We start from the raw sequence: 24,947 nt of genomic DNA, 5'->3' as shown, positions 1-24,947 counted from the left end.
AGCAGGATGAACTCTGAGCACGAGTTAAGTCCTCTTAGCATCCCGTAGTCCCCAAGTAAAACAAACTAAATGATTACAACATTTTGATTTTGAATGACATTCATTGGATTCAAAGAATTTTCCCAAGTCACCTTTTGTAGATAAGTCCTTAGCTATCATTGCGTAGACATTAATGAAATACTTCTTACCACTTGGAACACTGTTTTAAATTTTCCTTGCTGATCGATATTATTCCACTAACTCAAAATTTTCAAAATTGAAAGCAGTGAGAGCCAAGGGAAATGTTCTTTCTCAAAGACAGAAAAGGCAACTTGAGGTATTTTAACCTAAACTTATGATATTTTACCAAGTAGTTTTTCCAGTTCCAAAGAGATTTCAATGCACAGACTCAGAGCTGAATGAGGATGTCTGGAACCTGGGAAGGATGCTTTATTTTTTCAGCTGTCTCTATCTCTAGGTGAATAACATCAATTTGGTCGTGATGCTGACCGCGCCTGGGTCAGCGGGTATAATGCAATTCTGCCAAGGGAAATTAGTCCTGCATGAAGTCGTGAAGGATACACAAAGCTTTAACTCAGCAGAGCTCGTAACTTAATTTTGAGACACTTGGCAGAGATCCCCAGAAAAGAAACGCTAGGCATCTACTGAAACACGATCCTTAGCGTTATTTCATGTATGTATTTCTACAGCTATCCCTGAAGTGTTACATTCTGAACACAGCACAGCGGTAATTTACACACTGTAAGAGGAACACGGTTTAGTGTGGGGGTCATTAATGCAGCAGGCGTAGGCGACTGTTCTCCTGGTTACACGCTCCAACCCCGGAGCCAGCCCCAGCTCGGTCCCCGACGGACGGGTATGCCATCGGCTGCCGTACCCCGCTGGCCTCTTTGAACGCGTCCTCTGGCCAGGGAGTGAACCGTATAGCGCAGCGGCGCGGCCAGATGACGGAGACGTAAAGATTTGCTGTGGGTTGGCCGCGGCCAGCAGATAAGCACCTACACAGCCCTTGCTCCCCTCCCAGCACGACAGGGGACAGAACAGGCAGAGAAAATGCAACAACAACAACAACAACAACAAAATCATGGGTTGAGATAAACGCAGTTTAATAAGTGAAGGAAAGAGGAAAAAAAAAAACCCAAGCGATGCTCATGACCTCCCACCAGCAGCCTGATGCCCGTCCAGTCTTGGAGCAACGGCCACCTTGGAGGACAAGTGGAATGATTACTTAAGAATAAGTTAGGAGAAGCAAAAAAATCTGAAGGAACTTGTACCTCAGCCCTTTCCAAGCACTATGGCAGAAAAGAGGAGCTCTTCCCATTCGCAGTTCATTTAAATGATGAGAAAGGGAGTTAAAAAGATTTCAAGTACCATCTTGCAGACAAGTCAGAAAAGAGATCACTTGAACTTCAAGCCATCTGGAGCCATCACAAGACAGAGACTACTTCTCCCGCAAGAACACAACCGCACGGGAACAGAAAAACAGTTTATTAATCTGAGTTCCTAGATTTCCAACTCATTTACTAAGAAGATATTCATATAATCTTGCTCCACCTAATCCTCGCAGAAAGCTATCGAAAGACTATGCGCAGCAGATGGAAGCTGTATCGCAGAAGAGGGCGAAACAACCGCATTCAGAGCCCTGGTCTTCTGAGCGGCCCTTCACTATTAACAAAAGATGATGCTAATGATGTTAATCAGTGAGCCCCTAGATGCTAGGAGAGCAGAGTACTGGGAACATATAGGCAAAAAAACTATCGGGTTTTTTTTTTTCATTTTGCTAGGCTAGATAATTCAGGGGGGTACAGATTTTTACAGGGTTTTATTTTTATATATATAAAATGTATGTTGTGATGCCTTTTTAGCACAAGGGAATCTTTTTAAAGGCACACATGGCACTTTGGTGTCTACTCCCTATGGAAAGTCATCATAGATAATCATCATAGATAGATTTGTAAATCAAGTCCCAATCTTATATTTCTATAAATCCCCTCTGCTTACCATATCCACAAGACAAGTTAGAGGAAGTATATTTTATGTTGCAAGCATTCTGGATGCTGTATTTAGATACGTTGCAAAATATTCGCGGAATCATAACGCTCAGCTGCGTCAGGGCAGCACAGCTCTGAAACACCGTCATTCCCACCTTGGGACCTTTTTTTTTTAAAAAAATTTTTTCCCCAAGTGTCCTGGATTCCTGTCCTATGGACAAAAAGACCTCTTTCGTACCCAATTGTCTATTTAAAGAGCTACGCTGAGAGCTTAATACACTCCTGATGTAGCTGAAGTAAACCCCATGGACTTCAAAGGCTCGGAGCCACCTGCAGCGCACGGCTGAGCTTGCAGGAGAAGCAGCAGGAATAAACACTCTGCTTTGAAGTTGCGGTTGGCCGTGAACCTACGTCATCAACTTTTACTTGAGATAGTCCTGAATGGCTCCCAATGTAGCTTTAATCCGTAACAACCGCCCCGAGCGCGTGCCCCGCCGGCAGCGGGACCGCGAGGCTCTCCTGCGGTCGCTGCTCGGCTGGGCGAATCCGCGGGGACAGCGGTGGGAATACTTTTGGGGATGGTCCTGCAGCCATCCCATTTAGATGGGCTGCAGGAGCATCAATGTGTCTATTATAATAAGTTCTTGCAGTGTATCCCAGATAATATAATTGGAGAATTAGCATAAAAGAAAGTGTTTCCTTCAGATGTAACGATTGTCCAATATTCTTTGAAGTGAAGAAAAGCTTAGCATCCATTTCACTGTTTTTTTTTTTTTAAACATCATTAAACTAAAAGTTTATTAAATGTGAACACCTCCAACCTGTTTCAAACAGAGGAAGAAATGCAATTGATTAGTTCAAATTTTTCAAAGATAATTCCATGGTATTTTCCATTTTTGTCAAGCACAGCGGGGGCTTCAGGTACAAGAGACTCAGTAAGACTGGAACGTTATAACTAAAACTGCGCAGGGCCAGCAGCAACAACTTTGTCAGGAAGAAAATAAGGCTATAATTACCAGGAACTTGGTATGAATGAAAGTTGACTGTCAAATTAACCAGTCCTCTGAAGTTGAGCGTAACGGGTGGACAGTGGTTAGCACCGAATAAAGAATTATCTCATAAAGCCGGTAAAAGTGTGCTAGAACAGCATGAAGCTGAAGAACCAGAGGTGGCAATTTCATCCACTGCTAGATGTGTGAATTTTGGGATTTCTGGATTGGTTTTTTTAAGTGGTCAGTACACGGGAGTGGCTTTGGATACACCTGATAATGCAAAACAAATTTTTTTCAACTATTTTCAGGGGAAAAAAACCCCAACCAAAACCAAAAACAGATGAAGGGAATCAATCGCATTAATTTTTAATAAAGATTACATTAGAGTTTTGAAATACGTACTTAGCATACTTCACCTTAAGTCCCACAATTTGGAGCTTATTAAAGACATCTAAATCTAGAAACGAACAGGAGGTGGGAAATCATGTAAAAACGTATAAATGCTGTAGGATAGCAACCAGCTGAATCAGACCTGCAAAGTATACTTAATTTTCTCATTCATACATGAGGATCTAAAGAAGCTTGTTTGTATCTGAAGTGCAAATAAGCTTTAAACAGCCTTCAGAAATTATTGAGGCTGGAGTTCCAGCTAAAGAAAAAACGGGTAGGGAAGAAAATTGGAGAAATTTGACTGTAACCAAAGAAACAGTACCTGAAGTCTGTACTTAAGAAGAGATGGCAACACGGGAACAGGTAGGATACATTTTCCTAGTCCAAAAATCTTGCTAATGACCTGTTCCAGAATCAAATAAATATGTAAAAGATTTCCACAAAATTGAGAGCCTTTGGAGCCCTAAAAGACTGCAGCAGCTCAGACCAAGATATGGAATGGGAATTCAGGGGAGGGCAGGCAAGCAGGGACTAGCTGTTTGAGACCACTCGGTCGTTAAGAAGGATTCCTGGAAAATCAGGGTGTCAAAGCAGGATAAGGAGGAACCTTGTCACCAGGAAACTCGTGGGATTCTTAAATAGATGGTAGTGTAGTGGGGGTTAAAGACAGCATGTGCGGAAGGAGAACCAGGCTCTGGTACCTGGAAGGTATACGAGAAATGAGAAGAGACGAAGGCACAACAGATGCAAAATTCACGTTCCTATCTTTACCCTGAAGTTCAGCTTGGTGTGCTCAGAGATAGGAAACGAGAGGGCAGACATAAGGAGACCTTCCAATAAGATTAGAGAGACTGGAAAGAAAGATGTTGTTTTGGAAAGTCTGGAGAAGATGGTACAGTAAAATTGTAAAGATCGCTACCGTCCCCTTTAGGTGTTTTCTTCCATTTGCTACATGCTCAAGCAACCTCCTACCTCTTCCCTCTTGTACAATTTTTGCTGGTTTAGTTCAGCCTGATGACTATCATATCACACTGGGAATTAAACATATCTCAATCTCTTAATTTCTCCTTAAATTACAAGATGTCCTAAACAGCTTTACTTCATATCACTCTCCTCCATATATGACGTACTGGCCCTAACCAAAATATGATTGATATTTGGGCACAACACTGCTTTTCAGAGTAAATGAATCCATCAAAAGGCCAGCTCTGAGAAATACATAATCCCCTCAAACATTACATCATCTTCGAACCTAGGTCCTGCTTATTGCATGGTTAAACTATTGAGTGAATATCCATGCAATCCCAGGTGGGTAGACAAGGGGCACAGGGCAGGGAGAATCAGGAACACATTTTCGCAGAGACCGTTCAGTGTATTGAATAATAGTTACAACCTGAAACCTATCATCATTTAAATCAAGTATGCTCAAGAGAAGGCTCACTGCAGCGACCAGTGTGCGACAACATGTATTTCTAGAGTAAAACCACTGCAAGGAAGACCTTCACTGAATTTTTTTATGTTTAAGTCAATGCAAAAAATAATGGATGTTACAGACGGTTATATGATTCATTTTAATTTGAACAACTGAGATGTTCTCTCTGAGACAGGGATGTCTATCACAGCTGAAGTGAGAAACTTTGAGGCTCCTTAGATTGTTTGCATTGGTTCCGTCACGCTGCTGGAAACGTCTCTTCCCATTACTCACCGACATACAAGCAAAATAGATTTGTTTTAATTATCCCGGCGTTATACATTAACTTTCCACCTACCGTATTGCAAAGGAAAACTGCTCAGACACTGCCAGCTTTCAGTGCACCAAACTTCATCGAGAAATAGATTAGCTCACCTCGTGACACCATACGGACTGCATACACAGACAAAATCAACTGCTGCCCTTATTGTTTTAATCAAGTAATATATCCAGCACACAAACCAGTGGTGTTGACTGGTCATAAGGTATATGTGTGTGTGTATATATATACATATAACTTTGTCTCAACTTATTAGGTTGTTTTAATGGCAGCTAAAATATTTATTAAAATCTGGTTGAAATTGAAAAATCTGGTGCATTTAGCGGTTCTTGTTACCGTCACAGGAACGTTACATGGCACGAGCAGCAAGCTGTGGTGAACCAAAGGAGTGCCAGGCTGGCCATCTCCGTTTCCGATGCCCTTATAAGAAAATCACACAGCTCCCCTGGAACCTTGGTCCCTTAAAAATGGTTTGTGACTTACAGGATTTTAGTTTCTTACTGAAGAAAAAACATGCATTACCTTCTTCCTTCCTTTTCTTCGCTTCTTCTTCACTTCTCTCTTTAGCCTTTAACGCTTCATCTGCTTTAGCTACAAATAAAAGAAAAGAATTATAACAACAAATGTTATAATTAGTTAATTTATCTTTCAAAACAACACTTCCTGGGGAGTTAAACCCGATTCCTTTTCGCAGGTCCCACGATGAAGTCGATGTGCATGAAAGAACAGGATTTGGTTCTTAATGCATTGTCTTTAAAGATATTACTACAGTTAAGGCAACAGCATGAATAGTATTATGGAGGGTAATTTTTGTCTGCAATATTAGTTCAGTACAAGTCTCTGCATTCATTGGTTAAGTAAAACTTTATAGAGGCTTTTTCTTGTATACAAACCTCCCCACCCTACGTGCCCCTGAACCGAACTATAAAGAAACAGAGGCAGTGCATTTAAAAAAAGATTTGCTACCATAGTGAGTAATCCGTAAGATCTCTTTTGAGGATAAACCAGAAACAAAACAATATTTTCAGGGATGCAGAGTTGCAGACAGCATTTAAAACAGGAGTCAAATACCTATTACTTAGTATTAAATTAGGTAGCATACCATTTTCTCTTCAGTGCAAATCATAGCAGTACTTTGTTCATGTTATGACAGTATTCTTTAAAAAGAATCTTTTTCCCTCTAGAAACCTCTTCCCTTATTACTTAATTATCTACTAGTTGCTCAACTGCAGGGGTTTTCAAACACTTTACTACAGATGTTAAAGAAGATTAAAAATATACAGCACAGTAACAAGGGACTATCAATATACTCTGTAAATTAATTAAATTTCTGTTCTAGCACATCATTTATTCCAAAGCATTAATGTCTCAAAGGAGCCATTCTCTTTTATTGCCATCTTACTGCCTGATGAGTGAACTAAGTGAGAATAAGTCTCTAATAGCATTATACTCCATGAAATATTAAGTTTTCAAAAGTATCACCATGTCAAAAGGCAAAGAACCAAAAAGAAACAGAATTTAGAATTTAAACCAGGCCTTCCTATGCAACAAAATCACTGTAAGCCGTAGCGCAAATAGCAAGCGCTTAGTCAGGTTTGCAAACACTTAGTCCTGCCACCTACTGAATCAACCAATAATTTATGAAACCAAAATTCAGTTCAGGAGTGGGGTGCGAAGGGGTCTTTCCGACCCCCGTGTCTTTCTGCAGCCAGTAGCTACACCTTCTTAAAACAGACAACTTAAACAGCGGTGTCGCGAAATGACAGAAGTAATTACGTAGACATCTGTTTCCATTTACATGCTTTTATACATATTTAGACTCCACTTGAAGTCATGAAATATTAAAACTTTTCTGCCAATGAAGATCATTACAAGAATCTATTACATTAGATAATAAAAACAAACTGCTCGTAACTCTAAAGACTTTTACTTCATTTACACTTTATTCTCCCTGGTAAAAGGACAAGGATAATAGAAATTCCATTTAAATTCAATTTTGGTTATATGTGTAATTGTAGATATACCCCTTGAGTCATGTAAAATGCTCAGCTTATGTTTCTTTCAAATTATCCCGCTCAGATTCACATTCTACTCCTTACAACTGTCTTCAATATGTATTAGCAGAGCTCATTAGGCTGAAATTTAATAATGCAAACATCAGGTGGATTTCAAGAACCTCCATTATCAACACAAGATGGATTGCTTATATAGCTCTTGGGCCAACTGGGCACAATTTAGATTCAATAAACTACCATGCCTAAATTTGATTTATCTATTCCACTATGGTATTTTGTTCTTCCTGACCGATTTGTTGCTGCACAGGAACAATTCATTGGATATCTCAGTGGTTATCCAAGGAAAAAAAAAAAAAAAAAAAAAAAAAATTAAAACATACATGAAAGATGTTACTGGTCTGTGACTAAATCTCTATTCTGTATTTTTAACTTTAAAATGCTAATTTCCAACCCTTGTAAGTATAGTTAAAACTTCTGCTAGCAGAAGCAGAGCTGTCCTTTCAAGTCCTGGTTAATTATATGGACAATGTAGCAATTTAGGAGGTATCATGAGGACAATTCCCTACACAAAATTGCTCATTAACAACAATTTAACTTAGCCCATAAATCTGCAGAGCAGCAAGTCTCTGAGGTTACAGGGCACCGTCCGCTACGGCCAACAGAAGTCACTGAAGCCATGTGGTGCTTCCAGAATTTAAGGCTAACAATTCTCTTAAAATATTTTAAATTCTCTATCATTACTCACTTCCAAAGCATCACTGAAAACTCAGATTTCTTTTGATCCAATCAAGTTGGGATTAAACACTATTAAAAGACCCTTACAACTTATTCCAAAAGGCAGCACCCCGCCTCTGTTCTGCGGCCTGCCATGCCCTTACCCCGAATTTCGGGGTGTGCAAGAACACACGCTAGCCGCTCACACTTGAAAGCACTTAAAAGCCCTGATATTTGGAAGGGAACTCAGCTTTCCTGCAATGCACTTTCCTTAAGCCGGAGGAGGACAGACAGCTGCTTATCACCCCAGCAGATCAAAGAACTCACTTCAGCAAAAGTCTGGTTTTAATTGATCCAGGTAGTTGGAGTGCTGAGATTGCTCCTGAAACCGGGCTCCCTGCATGGATAAACAGCTAGCATGACAAAAGTCTGACTGCTTACAAAGCTTTCTAAAATATAAAATAAATAAATAAAGAGGTGCTCGAGCTTGCAGCATTTAAGAGCTCATCCAACCCCAGATAAAATTACAATTCTATTGATTTTTTTTTTTTTTTCCCTTCTCTGAAGGATGGGAAAATGACACACGGAAGATGTTTGAGACGTTTACCTACGCTAAAATAATAAAGTTGTGAAATGCAGATATTTGCTAGTAGCTAGTGGACTATTAACACAAGTATAACAGGATGAAAGAGAATTTTAGTCATTTCCCGGCGTCCCCGATAGAAGTGCTTGCTCCAGCCTGGTGGGGATCAGCAGCTCATTGTGCTGGATGCCGCACAAAGGAAGAAGAAATAAATCCTATCTCTGCAGTGAGAATAAACTATGAGCAAAGAGTACGGACCAGCTACTCAGACAAATAAGCACAATGCAGAAGTGGAACAATACTGCTAAGCTGCAACAAAGGCACTAACATTTAATTAAAACTAAGCTACGTTAAGTACCTTCTCTGTTATTAAAAAAACCCAAACCAACCCCAAAACACCCTTCACGTTTCCATAGGCGCTAATGTCCTACATCTGAATACGCTAACGTGTGTTGAACCTCAGACTAGCTCTTTCATCAGCTTCATTTCACCTGCTCTCCATTTCACCTGCTCTCCATTTCACCTGCTCTCCATTTCACCTGCTCTCCAAACCTGGCAACCCCGGAAGCAGAAGCGGCTCCAGGCAGAGCCGGCAAGCCCACCCGCTGTCACAGCCCCTTCCGAAGGAAGGGCAATGGCAATGGCAAAGGGCAATGGCCCTGGATTTGGGGGAGCGGTGGAGGCTGAGGACGGTCCGGGCGGAGAGCTCCCTAATGGAACTGCAGGTTGCCTGCCAGACCTGCAACTTCGGTTCCTGTTGAGGAGCAATTATTCCGTACAGATCAACAGCTGCGGATCAATGAACGGTAGGTGATTCCCCAGGGCCACGAGCGGAGGGATGAACCAGGTCCACTCCTTTGCCTTGCTTTAACCCGTTCAGTGCAGACCTGCAACGCCAGCTGATCTTTGGCTTATGCTGAAAAGTGGGGTAAAAAGAAAGGAAAAGGAAAAAAAAAGTGGATGATTTTGTGTAATTTCCAGTTTGGGAAAGGGAGAGGGTAGGTGTTTCTGTGTCTCCTTATCATGGTTGGACTGGATGACCTTAAAGGTCTTTTCCAACCTAAACGATTCTATGATTCTATGATCATTGCCTACAGGCCGACTGTAAAATTTTGGTGATGGAATGAGCTATTGGAGATTAACTACAAGAACAAAGAAGAGCGATTTGGGAGCCACAGAGAAACACAGGGCCATAATACCAGCCGGTGTAAATCAGCACAGCTTTACCAACTTCATCCGTAGATCCCACGAATTATCCCACTCTCTCTGTTACTGGTATTTTACAGAGATTTTCAGGTTTATGCTCAGACACGCTGCCATTCAAACACTCTACTTGCTTATGCACTAAACATTCACTCACACAGAAATTCAGGTTCCTGTCCATTTTCCCATCCAAACTTTACACACTGACCTAATTTTCCTCTTTAATTCTTTCTTCTTAACTAATTCTATTACTTCAGAGTCCTCTTCCCTCTAAATTGTTACTCCTTTATATAGAAAAGAAAGTCTCCTAAGAAATACCCTCTCACTTAAGAAACTGGATAAAAATATTTTAATAACCTACAAGTGTTTAATAATCTCTATCCCTCCTAAATCGTATGACATGTTTTCTGTTCTCCTATAACTTGACCATTTTTTAGTGACAAATAAAAATCAGGAAAGGAAAAATAAGCTGAAAAAAAGAATAGGGGAAAAAAAAAGAACAATCTCGTACGTTTTGAAAATATTTCAAGCTCAAAACATTAAAGATGATCTTATTTCCTTACCAACGTGGTATGACATATATTTGACATTTAGCAGTTACGCTACTACTTGGTGCCTTCTCTCTTTCTAACAGCCATCTCAAGGCATTATCTGATTAGTGTCCTTCAATCAAAGCCAACTCAAGTCAACCACGCTTCCCTCGTAACTATTTCGCTTCACAGTTTGCATAAATAGTTACGCCAATAGTCACGTTGCTGATAACTGATAATGAGAAAAGGAAGCCCCGCTACGTGGTGCAGCGCTTGGTTACAGTGACAGAGCATGGGAGCCTCCTGGGTGCCCAGGAAGCATCGGGGAAGCCCCCGAAGAACCCGAGGCTCAATTACAATTTTGCTTAATACCAGGTTCCACCGTACCCTACACGGCTTTGAAGAAGTGACTTGTTCTTAGCCAACTAAGATTAGGGTCATCCCCACCGATGACAGATGCATTAAAGCCTGACAAAGATTTCTCTAATCAAAAGCCCTTGGTACTATCATTAATGAAAAAGGATGGTCACCAACGAGCCTTACAATTTTCCAGGCGGAGTGAAAAAACCACCTTTATGAACAGGAGCAAAAGTACTTTTTCTGCTCCTTTTCAAAACTGAAATGAACACGCTTATACAGCAAAAATGAGATAAATTATTTTTAAAATGTCCAGCTTAATGACACTGCACAGAGGAAAAACAAAAGACCAGTGGTGAAATGCAAATTAATGTATTAATAATTTTAAAAAATTCCCCAGTACAACATGTGTACCTTCAACCAAAGTCTTAAATCCTAACAATACCCTTGGGTTTCCTTCCACCCGCTGCATCCAGTATTTTCTAAATCATTTCAGAACCACCTCTTTAAAAGTTTTACTCAACCGACTCCCAGCTGCTGTCATGCTCCGACATCGGAGCTTGAATCATGGGCAGGATGCCTCAAGCCATCACAGGGACAACTGCATCAACTTTACACCGTCCATTTCACTGTGGTAGAAAGACAAATGCGTTTTTAGATGAACCGTTAGTGTGGAAATGGTCAGTATCGTCCCAGAACTGCAACATGCTACTTCTCCCAAGTAGTTAGCGATAGGACAAGAAGAAATGGCCTCAAGCTGCGCCAGGGGAGGTTTAGATTGGATAGTAGGAAAAATTTCTTCATGGAAAGAGTGGCCAAGCATTGGAACAGGCTGCCCAGAGAGGTGGGGGAGTCCCCATCCCTGGAGGGGTTCAAAAACGGGCAGAGGTGGCACTTGGGGACATGGTTTAGTGGGCATGGGCGTGTTGGGGTGATGGTTGGACTGATGATCTTACAGGGCCTGTCCAACCTTAGTGATTCCTAGTTTTTACTTTCCTTATAAATAATCCAGCCACCAAGGCAGGAAACATGAAATTGCTACTCTCCCCTTAATTGGTTTAGTGGTGGACTTGATCGTGTTAGGTTAATGGTTGGACTGGATGATCTTAAAGGTCTTTTCCAACCTAAACGATTCTATGATTCTATGCGTGCTTTAAACGGCAATGCTATTTCAAGTGGTAGACTGTTCAGGATGATAACCTTGATACAGCTCTGGCTATTTTGAACTTTTGAAGCTCAGCCAAACTGATAAGGTCCTTGCACAGTGTGGTACTGGAGCACCTCATCCCCAGTGCGTGGTGCCCCAGGACGCCCACCTGGCCCTTCACCATGAGCAAACAGGTACAGCGACCTGCTCACGTGGTGAGCATAGCACGGGGTGGACATTGGGAATGGAGTAGCTCTTCCCTCTATGAAGGATGGCAACATATGCTCACGCTTGCTTGTGCTGCATCCTTGAGCACAGCAAGAGAGCAAGGTGAAGGTAGTTAAGGTCTCAAAATGCCCTAAACGCAAGCGGCAACCAAAAGAAACAAAGGAGAGTGTTACCGAAGAGATGTACCACGCGCACGTGGGAAGGAGGGGGCAGAAGCAGCCTGGCGCCTGTGCGGCCCCGTGTTTTCAGAATGAACTATTTCGGCCCCTATTTTAACAAGGTTTCGTAGTACAGTTCTGCCAGAATCACTAAAATCATAGAATCATAGAATCGTTTAAGTTGGAAAAGACCTTGAAGATCATCCAGTCCAACCATTAACCTACACTACCAAGTCTACACTAAACCAATCAAGGGTAGACTAGACTGAACCATGTCCCCCAAGTGCCACCTCTGCCCGTTTTTTGAACACTTCCAGGGATGGGGACTCCACCACCTCTCTGGGCAGCCTGTTCCAATGCTTGACCACCCTTTCCATGAAGATATTTTTCCTAATTTCCAGCCTAAACCTCCCCTGGCGCAGCTTGAGCCCATTTCCTCTCGTCCTATCACTAACTACATGGGAGAAGAGACCAACCCCCACCTCACTACCCCCTCCTTTCAGGTAGTTGTAGAGAGCGATCAGGTCTCCCCTCAGCCTCCTCTTCTCCAGGCTGAACAATCCCAGTTCCCTCAGCCGCTAATCACTGCTCTAACAACGGTCTGCATCTAGCACGTAGTTTAAATGGTTAAAATTAAGAAATTACAATTGTGTGCAAATGCGCTTTCAAGTTTTTTCTTTGCCTAATGCTACATAATGAAATACAAAATCCCCTAAAATATCTGAAAACACATTGTTAATTTCTGAACAAAACTACTATGTTTTAACTATACTGCTAAGCTATAACTGGTTAATTCTACTAACATTTTCTTTGCTGGTGACTTAGCCCCGCTAATACTTTTAACTTTCTAATCAGTTCATGTGGCACTAGGAGCCAATGGCCACCTTTAGCTTACCACAAAGATGTACAAAAACACGCTGCAGAAATCAATAGATTCTGCATTAAAATATGCTGTCTTACTGCATGACATTATGCTAACAGGAAATGTTGGAACAATCTCTTTGGAGACTACTTCTGATAGAACAAAAAAAGAAAGAAGCTTTTTGGGGGCGGGGGGGAGAGAGAGGGAGAGAAAATAAATGGTCTTCACAAATAAATCATCTTCTAAATAGCACAAACGACATGCATCAGCCTGTCTCCGCTTGAGAGCCGCTGAAACTAGTGGTTTTCAATGCTTTTCTAAAGACTCAATGTATGGATATCATCACTACTGCCACAGTTAGTTCGATGAGAAACATGTCTCCCAAGCCACAAGACAAAGTCCTATAACATATGTATAACATTATTTTCTCTTCATTATTGAGTATGAGAAAAATGGAAAATTAACAGCAACACAAATGAACTTTAAAATTGCAGCAGTTTCCCTTCATGTATTTTGCAGTACAGTGAGAGACTGTGATTTTCCCCAGGCTTTCACTATCAATTTCTCATCCGTAGATAACCACAGTGTTCATCTGTGTTAATATTTTTATACAGACCCGTTCGCTGCTCACGGGTACCGCTGAAAATGTTACTGGGCGTACAGCCCCGTGGCCGCTGCGTGTGTGTACCAAGCGCCCCGACCCACCTGGAGGGAGCACAGGAGCAAGCTGGCCCCTTGCTAAAAAGGGAAAACGCCAGTGGCAGCTGGGGAGGGACAGGGACCAGGCTCCCCCCGGCCGCCGGTGCCTCCGGTGCCGCTCCTGGCGAGCGGGCCCTGCCGTGCCGCCTTCTGCCTTCGTTAACGAGGTGGTGAGCAACGCGCAAGGCTTCCCGGCCAAAGTCCACCTGAGGTATTTATATTCTAAAATAATTTGAATTCTTTTTATTCCCTCAAGAGAGCCGTGCTGGAGAGTATTCCCTCTTGTGCTCTGTATGGCTACCCTTCAATTTTGGTAAAAGCCATACCTACGCCCTACGTAAGTAAGATTGTCTGTGCCAGAGTAGGATGCTCCGCTGCGGTTCTGCGGCTCCGTCAGCGACAGCCGGGCTTGCACCCTCCCGGGGTGCAGGGCTGAAGCCCTGGGGTGCTGGAAGCGCTCGGGGTTTGGGAAGCACAGAGCCGTTCCCCGACGGATGGGCATGGGCGGAGTGATGCTTTATCCTGACCAGCCTTGCGCCATGCCAGGGTAAAATGGTTTCAAGCAAAGATGCTAATTAAAAGAAGTCAGAAGAATATGAACTCTTTCAAGGTGGAAATAGGGCAGGTGCTGTTTTGGGGGTGCAAAGGGCATTTCAGAAAGCGTGGCCCGGGCTTGCGGAAGAGCCCCCGCAGCACAGCCCTCTCCCACCGCCGCCGAAAAGGCTCGGCCCCACGCCGGGATGCAATACCTCTTACTGGTAAAACTAAAAAAAGAGGAGTGTCAGAACACCCATCAACTGCAAACCGCAAGCTGTTGGGAAAAAAAAATTCAACATAATTGTGGACTTTCCAACTCTTCAAACTTGAAAATACGGGCTATACATTTCAAGATGTATTTGGGGAAAAGAAAGCAGACAAACTCAAAAAGCACATATGGACATTACATCTAAAATGTAGCCAAGCCATCCACGATGCTAATCAGGAGGACTTAACTGTTCTGTTTTTTAAACACAAACATTTTTGCACTTATAAAATATTCAGTCAGCTCACATATAAAAATACAAGTACAATCCATTATTAATTTACAAGGCCTTATTTAATTTACATGCTATTTTTCTCTAGTATATTACATTTATCAAGGCTTGTGGAAATCCTCTCTGCTGAATATTCATATACTGACATGTAAAGTTATCTATTATACATCCGAAAAATTCCAACACAAATTCAAAACAACTACTTTCTCAGATATTCCCTTAGACAGGAACAGAGGAGTCCAGTAGCTGTTAGCTCAACAACAGAAGCGACACCACCACGCACGTTCTTATCGTACCAGATTTATGCCATTTTTCCACATTTTTGTCTTTTTAGCCCATGCCGAAATAACATTTCCCCAAAATTTAAACAGCGCAAACATTCGGGTGGCCGCTCGGGTAGCTCATCCACGGATAAGGGTCCCCAACCCTGCCACGACAGCTTCGTTTACCACTGTCCGCTCTAATTACACGGCAGCCGAGTAGTCCCTTGCGATACTCAAGCACGCGACGTTCCTGCCGTCGCTGCCCGAAGTATTGCGCGTAACTTAATTACGCCGCTGACCGTAATGACAGATCTTGGAGACGCCCGAGCGTGACGGTGGGCGCGGGAGCTCGCTGCTCCCTTCCCCGGCTCTGCGGGTCGCGGTTACGAGCTGCCCCGAGCACAAATCTGGTCTAAGCTTCTCCGCTCTCCCTGCGGAGAACAGCCGGCACTGCCTTTGGCAGGGAGAAGTGATCCCACCCGTTCCTCCCGGCGCAGGGCCGCGCTGCACGCTGTTTCTCACCCCTTTAGCAGCATTCCCGCTCAATCCCCTTCCCGTAGCGATTTTGGAAAGTATTTCCTTACTTTGGTATAACGTCTCCCGCAGCGAGCGAGCGCCTGTCTGCTAGCTTGTTTTTCCGCACGGGTTTTCCAGGATCTGAAACATCTTTTTGGTAGAAGATGCATCCAGTAACGTGGAACTCCCCTCAGAAAACATAAGCAAAACCCAAGTGTTTTCTTCCTCCTGTTCTAACGTTGGGCGTGACCAACATATTTGTGAAGATAAATCCTTTAACGCCAACCAGGCAATTTTTCCCCCGTTTCTTAATTGCTACCATTTTCAAAAGGCAGTTTGTGGCTAGCCTGCTGGATGTAAGCGATACAGGGCTATGAGACACTACAACGCAACAGCGAGAATGTCCAAAACCGTGTAAACCCGCATGCTGCAAAATAGCAGAAGTTATTCTTAAGTCAAAACGGGTTAAATATTAAACAAACTTCTCTAGAGAGAGAGGAGCACATACATCCTTGTCCAGAATATTAACATGCCGGTCAGAAATCCATAAGGAAAAAATACGCCGAGAAGGGACAAGGGGTGTTGGGAAGCAAAAGGTAAGAACTGACAGATAGAATTCAGCACCGGCAAGCAGGGCCGACCTCCCCAAAGACTTCCCATATCCCGGTTACTGCCTACTGTATTAAGACTGCCTTTCTCATCACTTAATGCTTATTTTCATCACTTTGCTTAAAATATTGATAATCAATTAGGGCTACGTCTGTTTTGCCACAGAATCTGTGTCACAGTCTATCAGACTGTCAGGGCCAATTCAGTCCTCATTCAAAGTTAATTTTTTCTTCATAAATCTGCCTTTGGAGGAGTCATTAGGCGCAGAACATAGCCCGAGGTGCAATCACCTATTCTCTTTCATTAGCGGCAGGCAGGGAAGGTGAGGGAGATTATTAGAACTTTGGAATGATCACAAAGCAGCGTGCTGCCTGTCAGATCCCCCCAACATTTAATTCATCTCGCCAACTCGCCGGCGCGCGCTGCCAACAGTTTTAAATGGACATTATTCATGAACATCTGTGACATGCTGAATATTCTGAAGCGGGAATGATGAAAAAGCGGTGCCCCCCTTTGACTTGAAAATTAATTCTATGGTCAAAACAATTAGGAATATAACAAACATGTTTTGTGATGTTATTTTTAGTCCTCCAAGATATTCCACTTATAAAGCTATTATTTCAGAAATATAGGTGTTTAAACATAAACGCGTACGCTCTAGACAGGCTAGCGTGGTATTTCGTGGTATTGAAGAACGACGTGCATTTGCCTTACTAGGGAAATAACAAGTTGGTGCTTCTGTTTTTTTTAAGCAATCTCAGAATTAGCTAGCTTCACTATCTGGGTTGTTGATATGTTTCTAAAATGTAGCCAAATGAGATGACACGTTGGATTTCCATACGACGCCGTATTAAATTACAGCACGCTTTACTCACGGTGGACAATCAGTTGCAGCGTGTGAAACAGATTTCCAAAATCAAACACATTTATTGCCGCTTCTCTTGTTAAAATGAGCACGCTATGGCCATTATAGCATTTTTACGGTAAGAATGGCAGAAATGCTGGTACAAGAGACTGGCATCCACAGAAATGAAATAAAAACCCTACAGTCTCCATGCGGTATCCTTGAATACATGCAAGGGTTATAAGATGTAGGTACTTTAAGGAAAAGTAATTTACATCTAACGAAATAACATCAAGTAGTTCCTTGAATTTCACTATGAAAGTCAAAAGAATAGTAATTTACATTTTTTTCTGTTATTACTATGAAAACGGTGTTATCATTAGCAAACTTCTCACAGCCCCCATCATCCTCCTCCCAAAACATTCTCGTTTTCTGACTGCGAAATTAAGGGCCCGATCCTTAGCGAATTCAAGCTGGCACAATTCCACTGACTTCAACAGAGCTAAGCAAATTTACTCCAGCTGAGGATCTGGCACTAAATATTTATACTACTACTACTAATAATACAGAAGACATAATAAGCAGATCTTGGCTAGGTACATTCATCTATTATTTAGTGCATTTCTAATTTCTTTCTTTCTCACCCACTGTTTCCCACACACACGTCTGATAAAAAATTCAACTGAAATATGTTTTAACACTAAGGATTAATTGGCTTAAATTGCTTCCGTAGCTCCTGACTCATTGCAGTGGATGCTATTAAATATTGCAAAGATTTGCTTCCATCTCAGAAAAGGCTGTGCATTATCAGCTTGGACATCTTGTAGTCAACTAACGTTTCACCTGAGACCCACACCCCCCAAACCGCAGCTCAGCTCAGGAAAATAACATAATTGGACGCAATTCTTGTCTTATCTGATATTTAGTCTCGGAGAGAAAATTATTTCTTAGAATGATTGATAATTTCAATGGAAGCGTTTAAATGGCACCTTCTACCTGAGTTACTTTGTTTTGGGGGAAGGAGGTGGGAAGAGGAAGGAAGAGTTTGGGAACGGAAAAGCACGGCCCAGAGTTAAACATTCCCCTAATCCACTGAGCTAAAAAAAGGCAGTAACATTTGGGACAGAAAAAAATAAATTCCAGATATAAAAATTCACAGAGTAAAGGACGAACCTGCTATATCCTTCAGGAATACCTTCAGCTCAACTGGAAAACTTAGAAGTGATCAATATGAAACTTAGAAGTGATCAATATGAAAACCTCCAACTTTGCTTCAACTTATTTAAATTGTTCTTAAACCGGTATTTGTCATAAAGTTGTTTCTTTCCCCCTCGCACACCACGGATGGAGAAAGGAGAGAACCATGGAGGGGCTCCTGCGGAAACAGCTGTAACGGAGCTGCGGAGCCGGTGAAAGCAGGGATGCTTTCGTGTAAGTTATTCCTCAGTCACAGAATCACAGAATCGTTTAGGTTGGAAAAGACCTTTAAGATCATCCAGTCCAGCTTCAAAATCGTTTGAACTTCTGCTCTTCAGCCATTATGGCCGCACGGAGCGGGAGAAACATGGAGCTGCAAACACCACGGTGGGAACCAGGCGATTCCAGAGCGCAGGCTCAGAAAGCACCTTAGCCTTCCTCCACCCTAATTAAATTTTATGCAGTCAAATTACATTTACAATGAAACGGCAGCTTTTATCCAATCTGTAAATATACATTTTCCCTTTTCTTTCTTTCCAGCCAGGTTGGAGGGTGCAGTTTTAGCAACTTCACGTCTCCCAGGCCAGCATGGCACTGCTCCTCTAGCAAAAGAGTTCCTTCATTAGAGGACTTATGCGATCTGCATAATAATTATAATTAGAATAATTTTATTATTATTGTTGTTTTTTTTATTATTTTATAACATTATATTATTATATATATTATTATTATCATTACTATTTCACTTTATTTCAATTATGAAAGTGTTCTTATCTCAGCCCAGGAGTGTTTCTCACTCTCACTCCTCCGATTCTCTCCCCCATCCCACCGGGGCAGGGCAGTGAGCGATGGCTGCGTGGTGCTGAGCTCCTGCCTGGGGCTAAACCCCGACATATCACCAACATGCATCTCCTCCTGAGTTGAGAGGGTGATGTGAAAATCAATTAGAACCAAAAGCCAACATGTATTATTCTCCAAGTTCCACAGGATAAACCCAAGACTTCCTCGTTGCTTTCGAAACACACTACCTTAGCCTTGCACCATTCAGAAGCTGGATGATTCCGAGGACAATTTCACAGGAGCAAATCGAGACCTCGGCAAGATCAGCGGGTTCAGCGTCCCGCGCGAAGCCCGTTGCACGGCACATCTCAGCCAAGCTCCCCAGCTCCACGGGCCGTGCCCCATCCCGCGTCCCGCCCTCCCAAGGAGCGCTCGCTCCTGATGGGATCTGCCAGCCACTCAGGTCCAACTACCCGCTGCACCTGTATGAGAAATTAGCTTTATGCTCTACTAACCACACACCTTTACAAGAAAAGTATAACAGCTACTCCATATAATTTCACAAATAAATTATGTTACTTTGAAAAAAATACTTTTTTGCTTGAAATATAATCACTAATAAAAATACTTAATTTCTGAAAAAAAAACCCTGGCAATGCGTTTCAAATACAATTGTCATTTCAGTCTGTATATTGAGAATGACAGCTGGCTTTTCTTTCCTGGGTTAAGAGCAGAATTCAGCCTGACAGCTTGTCAGCAAACTTGAAAAATTCAGTCACAAAACTTAGATTCAAAATGAGCCCTTCTTTCATCTGCCAATTTTAAGATGTCAGGAATCACCGTGTTAAGTGAAAATCAAGTAGATGACAACTAATCTGGCTATCGAAAAGAAGCAATAAACCACAGAATACTTATAAATGATTACGAGGAACAACACTGAGACAAGCCAAACCAGCCAGGAGCACCTTGTAAGGGCTCTGAGAATTTTCATCTCATGCTTTCGAACCAAATAAAAATATAATGAATAAAACTGTGTAAGTGGCTCCCGTTAGCAATGCTGTCAGCAGAGACCCATCCATACAACGGTGGTAAAAAGTCATTCTGGCTTGGCAGTTTTACATCAGGTCTCACAGTAGCTTTTGAAAATTTAACTCACATAGTATAAAGGTTTATTTCCCTAATTTACTTCTGGGCACTGGCCCATGGCTACTGCTTAATGACCAAGAGTCTTTTCCATTAACAGTAATCTTTGGCCGCTCATCTACACTGGAAACCACCAACAAACATAGTAAGATCTGCTGTATCACATAGTCCAAATGGCAACAAATGGCAAAGATAATTATCCAGATTCATCTCCCTGGTCTTCCTGGTGCAAGGCCCAGGTATCAGCTGCAGCCAAATGGGACATATTGGGAAAAACCCTTCACAGTTGACCCCAGCTAAGGCAGCCAGGGGAGCACTCTATGGCAGGTAACAGTATTCCCGGTATGACCCCAAAGAGGAGATGGAAACAACACCTACTCATTAGAAAATGCTTTTGGATACTTCCCAGATGAAAAATGGACAAGCTTTATACCTTCTCTGTGTCTTTCTCAACAGAACCACTTACTAACAGAATAAGAGAAATTTGGGGGTTCCTGTTGAAGAACAGAACTAATATCTGAAAGATAGCACTTGTATAAATCTCAAAGAGAACGGCTGGTAACATACAAACCTACAACTTTTTCCATTGCACAGAGATTGAAACCTTAGGATACCTTGTAAGATTATTTACCATCATTATTTCTCATTTATACGGCCTCTTTGCTGAAGGCACAGGCAAAAAGACGTTGCTAAATCCGGCCTACTTTAAATCGCAGTTAACAATGTTGGAGCCCCAAAGCTTACTCAAATTTCCACCTTCAGGAATAAAATCCTGTAACCAAAGATAGCTAGAAAGGCTAACGAAGACACAGTAAGGAAATGCTGCTTAACTGTGTGTGTTGAAAACCAGTATCAATTTCTCCCCTCACTCTTATTTGCAACGAAGTTCCAATTTAAGGAAGAAGTAAAGGGTTATTAACTGCAGTCTAACCCTAGTTATTAATGGATGGCACCGTAGAAGACTCTGCATTTTTTAACGCCAGGCATTGCACCTCCTTGTGCTGCCCACCGCTGAGGCGGCCCCACTTCCCATCGCTGCCCTGCCGCACCGAGAGCAGGGAGCCTGGCTCCTCCCGCGCTAAACGGTCCCCCGGGAAGGCTTGACGTCTGGCCGGGGGTCACCAGGAGTGCAGAGCTTTTGAGAAATTTGGACAATGCTCCAAGAAGCTGCCTTGTTGATCTCAATCTGTCACGTACCCCACGACGACCCTGCTGGTCCCAGGACATTGGGGGCTACTGGGAAGCGATGGAGCATTGCCCCTTGCTGTACAAGCTGCCTCGCTGGGATGCTGAGGCACTCCGCTGCACGAACAGGAGTGCCGCACAAAATAGCCCCCTGTCTTAGGCTCTCAAATGTAGGACACATGATTTAAAACTACCCGAAGGTGGTACTTATCTCATCCCTGGTATTTCCACATTTACCACCACTGTCACAGACTGGAACGAAAATCTCCTCTCCAGCGCAGGGTCGGTGACAGTGCAGAACATGCGCCCCACCTGTCTCAGTTACACATTTGTCTTGGATTTGGAGCGACTGAAGGGTGAAGACATGATCATCCATGTTTGTGGGAGCTGAAAGGAATGAAGGGTGAAGACATCATCCATGTTTGTGGGAGCTGAAGGGAATGAAGGGTGGAGACATCATCCATGTTTGTGGGAGCTGAAGGGAATGAAGGGTGAAGACATCATCCATGTTTGTGGGAGCTGAAGGGAATGAAGGGTGAAGACATCATCCATGTTTGTGGGAGCTGAAGGGAATGAAGGGTGAAGACATCATCCATGTTTGTGGGAGCTGAAGGGACTGAAGGGTGAAGACGTTATCATCCGTGTTTGTGGGAGCTGAGCACAATGACTGAAATTACCCCGGCTCAAGTGGTGGGTCTGGATTTTCAAAGCACGGTGTTTTAGAGGAGCAAAACGTCCCTGTGGTCGTAAACCAACCATAGGGCACTCTTCCCCTTGAAAACTGCCACCACCATTTCTCTGCATGACTCCTCCTCTCGCCAGGCTTGGCCACCTGGTCTAACATGGCATCCTCTCCATCGCAGACGGGGATGCTTTTGCTTGGGCGACACAAGTTTTACTCGCAAGTATGGTTTTACTGTCATTTCGATTGTAAGGGATGGAAAACTGAGTAACAATCCTGAGTTCCTGAGACATTATAGACCTGTCTGAAGCCCATTTAAATAAGGAAACTCAAAACTAAGCTTTCACATAAATGTTATATATTTTTAAAGGGATTAAAATTACCTTTGAAATTTGTTATTTCAACCAGCTAGATGGAAACAATGCCCCAAATGATGAAGATTATGCATTTTTTAACAGATTCTGGAGCTACAAGATTATTCCAAAAACCAAAGGCTGGAACAAAGATTATTCCTTCTATACGGAGAACACGCAGTCTGGCTTCTTTGAGTGTGTCTGAATCCTTGCTCCATCACAGTGCCTATACTGAAGAATATTAGGAGCCTGTTTGACTTCAGAGAGACTATTCAACCATGCTTAAAACTTGGTCATATTCTTAAATGCCTTGAAGAACGGGAAAGGTGTTAGAGAAGAACATCATCTGTAGCAAAAAAGAGGGAGCACAAGTTTCTTACGATGAAAGTTCTACAGAAAAAAGGGATACAGTGCATCGAGACAGCACTGTATAACAAATTATTTGTACCAAACTCGGCCATATCAAATTGAATTAACTTCTAAGCACAAAATTACAACTGTAATTACAGTTACAAAAGCACAATACAATGCAAACTTAATAAAGAATGGAGTACAATTAATATACAAATAATGGTGCAAGAACCAGGAAGCACTTTAGAGGATTTTTGAAGCAAGAAGGAACTTTGTTCACCCTACTCATGATGATTTTCCACTTTTACCATGATGTTAATGAAAAAATTGTCGTGAAGCAATGGAAAACAAAAAGGATCAAAATTATTTTTGAAATTTTTTCTTTTTTTTAAATCTCCTGTAAGTCCTTAAACACCAAGACATTGTGAAAGAAAAAACTGTTCTCGAGTATTATCATAAGCAGTGTTAAGCTGAAAGATTCACAAAGATACCAAATGGGGCATTGGAAAATGAGGAAGTGATGAGGTGGAAAACTTCTGGGTGCAGGCACAGAAAACTTGCAGGATTTACTGTGCCTTAACTGCAGAATCATAAGACAGGCATCCAAAAGAACTTGACATGTGGCACCAAAAGGGGGAGTGTGTGTCAAGGAAAGATTTGTGGGAAAGACTTATTGCCGATGCCAACACGCACTCAATTACACTTCTGATAGCCTTGAAAGCAGGGCGCACAAAGCCCAGCGAAACGCGCAGTTCTGCATCGGAGTACGGAACTCATTCTGATGGAAGAAAATTATGGGAAACTATACATTCTCAGCTTGTATCATTAACTACTATAATCATTTACTGTACACAGCATTATTAAATATTCCCCCAGGATAAAAGGGGTAAATATATTGCTTAAATATTCAGTGGCTGACTGTAAAATTTCATTCCAGATTAACTGATGAAGATGAAGAAATGCGGCTGAAAACAAGCAATTTATCTTCACTACGCACAGCAGATCGCTCTTGGAATTATGCCAGAGGCTATGTGGGTTTGAATTCAATAGCTGCGTTAAAAGAAAACTACACCCCTACTACGCACCAGGCTGAACATCACTGAATAAACAGTATGCTGCAGCACTGCTTAAATAATTCAAAAAGGAATTTTGGGTATCAAACATTTTTCTGAAGTATTGTATCTCTTAATGTATTTCAAATAAGTGTTTGTTTTTAGAACTTCTACTAGAGTAAATGGGAAAACAGAAAAGTCAAAGACTCAAAACCAACAAAGGACTGATTTCTAGGAGAGGATTTAAGAAAGATTTGTCATCAGTGAGAAAGTCACTTCCAAGGGCACGTATCTTGTAATATACACATGCATTTACACTTACTCATCTGCAACCTTGAGAGATTCCAACTCGCTCTCATAAGTCTGGACAGCATAATTTCAGTACAGACGTATGTGCATCTATATATTTGTATAGAGCTATAACAAAGTAATAAATAAGCAGCCCTATTCAACACCACAAATTCCAAAAACTTTCTTCAATTAGATTTCATTTCTAGCTAGCTTTAACTTACGACCGGAGTGTTCTGCAAAGTCTGCTTTTGCAGTTAACTTTAAGACTGTATTTCCCCCATTCTTAGAAAATGTAAATAATATGAAATATTAAAACCTCACTAAATGTTTAATGGCATATAATTACAACGATGAGGAGAGGGAACGCACGTTAAAGACCTTGCTGAATCGGTGGCGGTGCACCTCTGCTGAGGCCCATCATCCATCATCTGTCGAGAAGAACACTGTTCGGAACTTACACGCGCACCTACGTGATGTCTGTATATCCTTTGTATAAATTCGGTCCTTTCAAATGAAGATGTAACAATTGCGTTAGCTCACGCTCCTTAATTGCATTGCTCAGTAGCTTTATCATAGCTTCTAGTAGAACAGAGAAATCACTTCTGGTAAAACTTCAGGTGACCTTCTGTGAAAACAGATGAGGCTAACGCTACGTCTACAATGGCAAATAATGCAGGACGAAAAGAGTGAATCCGTAAGCGAAGAGGCTGGTGCCCAAGACCCAGTGCCCGTTCTGTGCAGATTTCAGGGGCTGCTACTCCAGACAGTTAGAGCAGAACTCGTCCACGTGAACCAGGCGCCCAGGAACAGCCGGAGTGCGGGACGTGGGTGCCGGGAGCATACCTTCTGAATTAACAGCCTCGGAAAGGAGCTCAATCCGTGTGCTTCAGGGCTGTGACGTGAAGCGTACTGAACTCAACTAAACAGGGATGGTTGGAAGAATCACTTCAAAAGCGTCCTTCTGGTTCACATGACAATGCTAATGGACACCTTCAAAAAGAAGATGCTTTTCCACTCCGTGTCTTAT

At 42.3% G+C, this 24,947-nt stretch overlaps 1 protein-coding gene across 1 annotated transcript in view; it reads right to left on the bottom strand.

The window, feature by feature from the left end:
- RSRC1 (arginine and serine rich coiled-coil 1) overlaps window positions 1–24,947 on the bottom strand; it is a 96,081-nt gene that overhangs the window by 30,446 nt on the left and 40,688 nt on the right. Inside the window, exon 3 of the mRNA XM_075716815.1 lies at window positions 5,647–5,715. Within this exon, the coding sequence (XP_075572930.1) occupies window positions 5,647–5,715 (69 nt within the window). The remainder of the gene's footprint in view (window positions 1–5,646; window positions 5,716–24,947) is intronic.

This window comes from Pelecanus crispus, chromosome 9 (assembly GCF_030463565.1).
Source record: "Pelecanus crispus isolate bPelCri1 chromosome 9, bPelCri1.pri, whole genome shotgun sequence".
Taxonomy (NCBI): Eukaryota; Metazoa; Chordata; class Aves; order Pelecaniformes; family Pelecanidae; genus Pelecanus; species Pelecanus crispus.
This window is presented reverse-complemented; position numbering and strand designations above follow the sequence as displayed.